The 9,925-nt window shown below is 39.7% G+C and overlaps 1 protein-coding gene across 1 annotated transcript; it reads left to right on the top strand.

Annotated features, from left to right (window-relative positions):
• Positions 1-3,733: 3,733 nt before the first annotated feature.
• LOC130738838 (uncharacterized) lies at positions 3,734-8,118 on the top strand. The gene is made up of 5 exons (XM_057591005.1): positions 3,734-4,564; positions 5,613-5,753; positions 6,015-6,110; positions 6,221-6,367; positions 7,766-8,118. Exons 1-5 carry the CDS (start codon positions 4,028-4,030, stop codon positions 7,898-7,900), a joined length of 1,056 nt encoding a protein of 351 aa, XP_057446988.1. The 5' UTR covers positions 3,734-4,027; the 3' UTR covers positions 7,901-8,118.
• Positions 8,119-9,925: the final 1,807 nt, after the last annotated feature.

The raw sequence follows: 9,925 nt of genomic DNA, 5'->3' as shown, positions 1-9,925 counted from the left end.
GTTTCACAACTCAGGCGGCACTTGGGAGGAGACAAGGGAAAGACGGTTCAACAGGAAGTTGACAAGTTGCTGGCGGCAGAGTTCATCAAGGAAGTGAAGTATCCGACGTGGTTGGCGAACGTCGTAATGGTGAAGAAGGCGAACGGGAAGTGGCGAATGTGTGTAGATTACACAGATTTAAACAAAGCATGTCCAAAAGATTCGTATCCCCTTCCCAGCATTGATAGCCTCGTTGATGGTGCCTCGGGCAACGAACTGCTTAGCTTGATGGATGCTTATTCTGGCTATCATCAAATCCGCATGCACCCGGCAGACGAGGACAAAACGGCTTTCATGACCGCCAGAGTCAATTATTGCTATCGCACCATGCCGTTTGGACTAAAGAACGCTGGGGCGACCTACCAAAGATTGATGGATAGGGTTTTTGCTGGGCAGGTGGGGAGAAACATGGAAGTTTACGTCGATGATATGATCGTTAAATCAGTACGTGGTTTGGATCATCATCAAGATCTGGAAGAAGCATTTGGCGAGATAAGGAAGCACAATATGCGCCTCAACCCGGAGAAATGCTCTTTTGGTGTTCAGGGTGGCAAGTTTTTAGGATTCATGATCACATCCAGAGGAATAGAGATAAATCCAGGCAAATGCAAGGCGATTCAGCAGATGAAAAGTCCCTCTAATGTGAAAGAAGTCCAACGTTTAACCGGGCGAATAGCAGCTCTATCTCGTTTTCTCCCTAAGTCTGGCGATAGATCTTTCCCATTTTTCAAGTGTCTTCGGAAAAATGCTGCATTCGAGTGGACAGCGGAGTGTGAGGAAGCTTTTGTTCGCCTCAAAGAACTCCTGTCATCACCGCCGATTTTGTCAAAACCAATGCAGGGGCACCCGTTGCACTTGTATTTTGCTGTGAGTGATAGTGCTCTGAGTTCTGTGATATTGCAGGAGGTGGATGGCGAACATTGAGTTATTTATTTCGTTAGCCACACACTCTAGGGCGCAGAGGTCAGATACCAGAAAATCGAGAAGGCAGCATTGGCGGTCCTCGTCACCGCCCGGCGGTTAAAACCTTACTTTCAGAGTTTTCCAGTAAGGGTGCGAACGGATTTACCCCTGAGACAAGTGTTGCAAAATCCGGATTTGTCAGGCAGATTGGTCGCCTGGTCGGTTGAATTGTCCGAATATGGGTTGCAATATGATAAACGAGGCAAGGTTGGCGCACAGTCGCTGGCTGATTTTGTGGTCGAGTTGACTCCAGATCTGTTTGAAAGGGTGGACACTCAGTGGACTCTCTTCGTAGATGGATCCTTCAATAGCAGCGGCAGTGGCGCGGGAGTAACGTTGGAAGGACCGGGAGAACTAGTATTGGAGCAATCGCTGAAATTCGAGTTCAAAGCAACGAACAATCAGGCAGAATATGAAGCTCTCATCGCGGGATTGAAGTTGGCGCGGGAAGTGAAGATCGGGAGCTTGTTGATAAGAACGGACTCACAATTGGTGGAGAATCAGGTGAAGGGAACTTTCCAGGTCAAGGATCCCAACCTGATCAAGTACCTTGAGCGCGTGCGATATTTGATGACACTTTTTCAAGAGGTTGTGGTGGAATATGTTCCTCGGACTGAAAACCAGCGGGCGGACGCGTTGGCCAAATTGGCGAGCACACGGAAGCCCGGCAACAATAGAAGTGTGATTCAGGAAACGCTGGCGTTCCCCAGCATTGAAGGCGAGCTCGTGGCATGCGTGGACAGGGGAGCGACGTGGATGGGACCTATATTGTCCATCTTAGCGGGGGACCCAGCGGAAGTGGAGCAATGCACGAAGGAACAATGGCGAGAGGCGAGCCACTATACTCTCATCGATGGACATTTGTATCGCCGAGGTTTTTCGGCGCCATTGTTAAAATGTGTACCGCCGGAAAAATACGAGGCGATAATGTCTGAGGTGCACGAGGGAGTGTGCGCAAGCCACATTGGGGGGAGATCTTTGGCTTGCAAGGTGTTGAGGGCGGGATTCTACTGGCCCACCCTCAGGAAAGATTGCATGGACTTTGTGAAAAAATGCAAAAAATGTCAAGTGTTTGCTGATTTATCTAAGGCACCGCCAAAAGAGCTGGTCACGATGAGCGCCCCATGGCCCTTCGCCATGTGGGGGGTGGATAGTGGACTGGGCGAGCCCCTAGAGGGGCAACGCCCAGCATGTAGCCCGCCCTGAGGCAGGGCCCTGGCCTTAAATTGGGCCTTGATCTCGGAGGCCCAATTGGCCCAATAGGTAGTACCCAAGCTCTATAAATAGGAGGTAGTTATCAATTGTAAGGGACTTTTGCTCATTTGATGAAATCACGCATGAAATTCAGCATTCTCTCTCTCATTCTCATTCTCTCTCTAGCACAATTCTCCACTCTCTAGGTACTATACCTTCCTTCAATGTTCATTGCTAGAACAGGACCTCTCACTCCATACCTCATACATATATCCTCCAACTCTTATCAGTAGAAAAAAAAATGAGTTGCTTATAAAAAAAATTAAAAACCAACATTAGAGTAAGAGTTTGGATCCTCTCAAGCAGGTTCCTCTTCATCATTCCTCAAGCAAAATCCCATCCGTTGATTTTTATATTTAATGGCAATGATTAACTAAAGTGAAGGACCAATTTGTTGCTATGTTCTCCCACTTACATTTCTTGTACATTTGTGGGAGGATATTTAAATCTTTAGAGTAAAATCTGCATAAATGGCTTATGTGGTCATGCTTTGCTTAAACAATAATGTTTTTCATTACGAACATACATTTTCCTTGTCTTGCATTTTGTCTCGTAATATATTTAACAATACTTTTACTTAAATCATATGTGTAATGTGTCATCTTAATCTCACAAAAATAATATTAAGCAATTCAAATAAGCAACCACCGTTGTGAATGTTCTAAGAGGTCTATGCTGTAAATTACGAGTAATGATATATACACACCTCCCTTTTTAAACACTTCATTTCTACCTATTTTTATTTCTATCTCTCTCCTCTTATCATCTATCATATCTCATACTTTCTCTCTCTTACCTTTTCTTTTCTTCCTATCTCTCTCTTCCTTCCACCTCTACACACCTCTAAGGTAACATTATTCGTAAATCACTTCCTCAGTGAAAAATACAATGAACTTACATCAAGGTTGCTTTACTTGGAAGGCATTTCTCACCTCAAAATTCAAGAGGCCACACATCACAACAACTATTTATGTTGGTAAGTAGTATAATGATGGGTATGATCTATGATGCTACAACCCCAGAAACATTTATGATTTTTGACCTCGTGACTTCTCTGTGGGACCCCCTTCCAATGCTGTCTCCACTATAACCTCTGAAATTCTGACTTTCTGTAATGTTTTAATTTTGTTAATTAATTAATTAACATGATCCCTGTCCCCCTCTACCTTTTTTCCATTCTAGTTCAAGCCTCACTCCAAGCTACTACACTCCAAGCAAGCACAATGAGAGAGGAAATTAAGGCACTTGAATCAACTTTTTCTTTTGATAGGCAGCATCATCAGTGTAGTGTGGCTTAAAAAGCACAAAAAGAAGCAAAAGATGGTCACAGATTCCAGAGCCTCATGCTACTAATTGGATAGCAGATGCCCACAATTTCAGCAACATGACAAATTAGAGCCCCACCTAACATACAACAACCCCATATAGAAAGCAACCTTACAATTAAAAAGATCCAATTTTCTAATCAAATTACACGCCTGTTTGTTTGGTTTTACAGTGAGAAAGTGATTTCACTTAAGGAAAGTCCAGAAACTCTCTTAGGTTTTAGACATTAATGTGCAATCTCGAATTTCAATGCTTCAAACAGATTTTTAAAGTGAGAACCAAACATAGTCCACATTCTTTGTTTTCTTCTACAAAGTCTCCTAGTTCAATTTCATTCATTCATTCACAGACCCAGTTCCAGTTCATGTTTCATTCTCTTCTTTTCTCTTCTTAAATCTGAACATTTCATACATTTTCTCTCTCTCTCTCTCTCTCTCTGTAGACCATGCCTGTTGTTACTCAACACATCAAATGGAGAAGACCCAGAAGCCATTTCAGGCAAAGAATTTCAGAAACTGATCCAAGTCCACAGCTCTCTCCAATAACCCAATCCACTCGCTGCAAATCCACCATTTCCTCTCTCCTCTCAACTTTCTCCACCATCTCCAATGAAACCACTCATGACAGTGGCCAGAACAGGAAGCAGAGGAAGAACACCACCAACAGCAACAGCAATGGCAATTCCTCTGCAGGAACCTTCAGAGGGCTCGGTTGCACCGCCGGTGCGTCCCAGCAGGTGTCGGTGCCGGCGGTGATTCGATCCTCCGCAGACTGGCAAGCAAAGAAGACCAGGAAAAAGAAGCTCAGGAAGAATAGTGACAGAAACAACAGAACAGAGTGTCCATGTCATGGCTCTGCCACCTGTGTGGATTTTCAGGATGTTTGGTGTAGCCCCGGAATTGGGTCTGTGGATTGTGTTGTGGCCAGGAAGAATGTGTCTTCAAGACTAAAACTTGATGCAGAGAGAATCACACACAGGGAGGTATCATGTTTTTTTGCATAATGATCCTTCTTCTTCAATGGTTTAGCCTATAATGACTCAATCTGTTGAATTTTTTTTATTTTTTATTTTTACTTCCTCCTTAGCATTCTCTTATGTTCTTCCTTGATTGAATGATTTCTAATGTTTTGTTCAAAAATCACAAATAGCATTGTGTGAAGTTGGGTCTAGAAGAAGTATTGTTCAATTTCAGCTGGAACTGCTTTAGTTTTTGGTTTATTTTTTTAGGGAAGTGTTTTTCTGATAGAAAATACATATATAGATCATATATAAAAATGTGTCACCTTCTTCTAAGGGGAGTTGGGTTTGGAGCCCCACCCCTTAGGCTTTGCACCCCACTAAAATAGATACGGAATTTAAATTTCCGTATCAATACGGAAAATAAAATTTCGTATCTGTTTTAGTATATAATGAGTGGTTGAAAATGTGACACGCATGCTTAAATACAGTACGGAATTTTAAGTTCCGTATTCAATATGGAGAATACGGAACTTTAAATTCCGTATTTGATAAAGTGGGGTGCCAAGCCCCATAGGTGGGGTGCCAAACCCAACTCCCTCTTCTAAGAAGGCGTGCACGCATTCAATTTTATAGTGAAAGACGCATGGGGCAGTTCTTGATTGGCTTATTGTGGACCCCTTAAGAAGAGGGGCCTGCAATAACATATTCATTGAATCAAGACTTGAAATTAAGGAGGACACTCATCAATCATCACTTGTTTTGTTTTATTAGCATATATTTGTACGAAACTATAGGAATTGGAACCGACCAGTTTTCACTTTGTTGTCCAGATTCACATTATATACAAATCAGTACACTTGTGTATTTTAAAGTTAAAATTTGAATATACAAGATTAGATAAGAATCTTCCATATCCTAAATATGTGGAATAGTTTCTGGTGGGTCTGTTGAGAATTGAGATTTACTCTCTCTTCAGTTACAAAAAAAATCGATAGCATATTAATTTTCATCATTTTTTTTGGTTTCTGTTTGCTTCGGTATGGTCTAATTGTGCTGAATATATTGGCAGCGTCCATCCTATTTGGCAAGGCGCATGGTAAACCCAGAAAGTATCTCATTTTTGGATGATGATTCTGACGTTTTCCCAATACGCCCTGCTAGATTCTATCGCCACAACATTCCACATCCTTCTGCTGATCATCTTGCTGAGGTTGGCTCTTTCTCCTAATCTCAGTTTTGTGACATGGATCAGGTTTATAGACACCTGATCACAGTGAAATTTAGATTATTCATATTAGAAACTTTTGTGTGGAATATAGAATGTCATTCAATTTGATTTGACTGAAGATGTAAACGTGTATGTAAGAGCATGATGCTTTATATGCTATACATGATATCTTGGCTTAGGTTTTTAATTTGTTTTCGAGAGGTAATATTGAATATCTTGATTGTTGTTGTTGGCACCTTGAAGATAGTGAAAATTCAAGGAAGACTGATGGGGGGAAGATTGAATTCACATGATCAATTTAGAGACTGGAGACTTGATATTGATAACATGTCCTATGAGGTGAGTTCTTTCTCCAGTATTATGTTCTGATTGTAACACCAACCTATTTATAGTGTTTGTGTCCTCCATCTTCATTTTGTGCTCATAAAAACTTGTGTTGTTTTTAACAGCAATTGCTTGAGCTGGGTGAGAAAATTGGGTATGTGAACACGGGAGTTAAAGAAGATGAGATGGAACTCAATATAAGGAAACTTAAGCTTTTCATTTCAAATGATACATCAAAACATCAACTAGACAGAAAGTGCACCATTTGTCAGGTGAGTTTGTAAATTTGAAAAAATCATCAAATCACTTTAGTTCAAAGTTCAAACATGTCTTGCCAATCTAAGGAAATTTAATTGCATCAAAGCTTCACTCAGAATCATCTCATTTAATTTGTAATTACTTAGTCACAGTTTGTATCATTTGATTTTGGTTAAGGAAAGAATTTTCTAATCCTAGTGTAAATGTATACTCCTTTGTTTGTTGAAATTATCAATTTTCACAATTTAAAATTCTATTCCTTTTATGGTATCAAGAGCTTCCTTGTCTAAAGACCAATCGTTCCCATGGCTGCTGCCTCCTCTCTCAAGAGCACCCACACTCTAACCACAAAGTCCATCGAGACCCTGATCGCCATCAATGCCCACCAACAAATTTCCTACCCCCTCAAGGGTGACAAATTACCCGCCTTGGTGTAACCTTGTTGTTTCCCTCTTCAATGGTTACGATATGCCCGAATATCTGAATGAATCAACTGTTTGCCTACCAAAAGGCAACGATGATGCCCCAACTAGTGAATACATCCACTGGTTCTGTCAGGACATGCTGATACTTTTGGTGCTTCTTGGCTCTCTCCTAGCCGAACTTATGCCCATGGTGGCTTTGGCTGACACCTCTTGCAAGGGGTGGTCTATCCTGTCGTGTTTGCTTCCCAACAAATCTCAAACGCGTGTTATGAAGCCGAAGGAGGATCTCGCACTCACAACCTTTGGTACCCAATCTGCTGGTGCTTCCCTGCAAGGCCGTAACTCATCAAGGATGATCAGACAACTCGATTCACAACTTGCCAATCAAACAACTCGATGTGAGTGATGCTTTTCTTCATGGTTCACTTTTAGAAACTGTCCACATGCAGCAAACACCAGGTTTTGTTGATGTTGCACACCCTTCTCATGTATGCCACCTCCGGAAATCTCTGTATAGCCTCAAGCAAGCACCTAGAGCATGGTATCATGCACTAAACGGTGCGCTTGTCAATCTTGACTTTGTTCAGTCACGATTGGACAACTCCTTGTTTCTTTATCATCATGGTAATACTCATTTATATCTTCTGTTTTACATCGATGATACTGTATTCACATGTTATGATACTCCATTGATCTCCACGCTCATCAAGCAACTTGGCGAGACTTTTGCACTAAAGGACCTTGATCATCTTCCATACTTTCTTGGCATTGAGGTAGTCTCCTGCAAAGAAGGATTACTGTACATCTCAGACATTCTTCATCGCCACAAAATGAACCCTAGTGTAGGCGTTAGTCTCTTGCTAATAGAAAGAATCCATTTTCACAATTCAAAATTTACTCAGTTTATATATCTGCATTGCAGTCAGCTTTGTGAAATGTTTTTAAACAATTTAATAAGATGTTAATTTGTCTTCATTGTTTGTTCAGGAGGAGTATGAGTCAGATGATGAGCTGGGGAAGTTGAAATGTGAACACTGCTTTCACTTTCAGTGCATAAAACAATGGCTAGTGCTTAAAAACTTCTGCCCTGTATGCAAGCAAGAAGTTGTGGTTCGACACTGACAGTTCTAATTTTATTTTTTTGCCCCTTAAGATTAGTGTATAGTTTTTTCATATGCAATATAAGCATTATTGGTTGCATCTTTCAAAACTTAGAAGCATTATATTTATATATACATGTTATATCTGTCCATGGTCTCGCAATTGGACTATGCTTTCTTTTCGGATTGGATGAGGTTATTGTCATTTTTCACTTTCTTAATGAAATTGGCATTTGAACACTTTTCCTTAAGTTTCTTCTACTTTGTTTTATGCATGGTTTTGTGATTTGAATACAGAGAGGTAAAGGAGCACTTACTATTCCTTTTTTCTTATATTTGACCAAAGAATGGAATATTGACTGAAGGGAAGATGATGTTAGATTTTACAGATGTAACATCCATTACCTCTATCGTTTGTCTCATTTTCTCTCTATAACCTCTGCCGATCCTATATCCCTCTTCTGTAATTAATGGTCTCAAACGAGGGTTCCAAACAAATGCCCGGAACTCATGGGACAATATGTAGTGTATTGATTCGTGTCAAGTAATTTAAGAGTTTACCGTCTGTTCAGATTGTCAAGGTCTCGCTAGTTAGATGCTAGTCAAAAGTGAAATTGTTTTATTTAAGTAACGTGAAGTGGTAAAGAATACGATAATAGAAGTTGATAAAGATAAACAAATAAGAAAAATGCGCTTGGAGAATGATTTCATTTAATCCAAACTTGTTCTCAACCAATACTATAAGGTAGAACTATTCATTTAAGGTATCACTAAGAGTTATCACCTACTAATTCTTCAGCTAAGTGGTTCTACGCCTCAATCTCTTAAGTCCTAACAATCTCAAAAGGAGTAGTAAACTACAAAACCACTTGATGAGACAAGCCCAAAATTTTGTTCCTAACCCAAGAAATTGGTGTACTCGTGGATGAAATATCTAACTGTCACTCGAGAGATACCTTTGATTCTTGACCTAAGATAATCATATCATAGTATTGAGATTTCAACTGTCATTCTAACTTACGATAATCATTTCCTATGATGATCGATGTAATGAGTGGTTTCCCTCTTAAACTGAACTTACACCAGCTTCCTATTCTTATGCAAGCCCTAAATATCATCACATGGCCAAAAGATACACGAAGCACAAAGAGAATCCACAAACCTGACATGGGTGCATCCCAATCAACTAAGTATACATCAATTCATATAATTTTTCTAATGTGCCTCTGGACAAGTAAAACCCTAGAAATCATTAAATGACAAATATAAGTATTAAACCCACCAATTATATTAGAATAGAAGCGTATTGAACATAAAAAGGAATAAATTACAACATTCTAAGTACAAAAATAGAGTCAAAATAACTAAAAGAGGACGTGGAGGAAAATGAAACCCAAGGGAGATTCAAGTCATAGCGTACCGAAAGAGGTTACCCATCCTCCATGGAACTCTAGAGCACCCTCCAAGAGTCCAACCTCTTCAAATTTTAAAAAACTAGAGGGTATATCAAATGAGAAACCTCATGACAGATCAAATGTAATTTGCCCTTACTACTATATCTATACTGTCTCTGAACAAAGTATAAAAACAGTTACCTTTTTTTTTGGTAAAAAAAAACACGATCAACCAATTAAAAACAGTTACCTTAAAGTGTGAACAAAACGCATTTTTATGACTTTAATTCTGATGCACAGATAATATAAAAAAAAACACAAGATCAACCAATTAAATTTTAAATATATCACATCAATCAAATAAATTAAAAAAAAATCATTTTCCTACATCTTTAAAATCTAATTGGTCTCTTTCTTTAAAAAATCTAATTGGTCAATAATGTAAAAAGTCTTAACACTACTTGACCAACAAATGTCTTACCCTTCATGTTACATGGTCACTGTGTTACCAATGTCAGCAAATTTACGATCCTCAGAGATTAAGAAGTTATGCTTTACTGCAATCTTCAATAGGATAAAGCATACATTAGACAACACTACTACACCAGAAATATAGAAGATTCCTTAAAACTTACCACATATGGCAGTCATAG

Source organism: Lotus japonicus, chromosome 2 (genome assembly GCF_012489685.1).
Source record: "Lotus japonicus ecotype B-129 chromosome 2, LjGifu_v1.2".
Classification (NCBI taxonomy): domain Eukaryota; kingdom Viridiplantae; phylum Streptophyta; class Magnoliopsida; order Fabales; family Fabaceae; genus Lotus; species Lotus japonicus.
This window is presented reverse-complemented; position numbering and strand designations above follow the sequence as displayed.

What these genes read in the sequence shown, in the direction of transcription:
- LOC130738838 (XM_057591005.1), top strand. Translation starts at nt 4,028, where the DNA reads ATGCCTGTTGTTACTCAACACATCAAATGGAGAAGACCCAGAAGCCAT. An exon ending in AGAGAATCACACACAGGGAG is followed by an intron (nt 4,565 to 5,612) that starts GTATCATGTTTT and finishes ATATATTGGCAG; the next exon opens with CGTCCATCCTATTTGGCAAG. An exon ending in TTGATAACATGTCCTATGAG is followed by an intron (nt 6,111 to 6,220) that starts GTGAGTTCTTTC and finishes TGTTTTTAACAG; the next exon opens with CAATTGCTTGAGCTGGGTGA.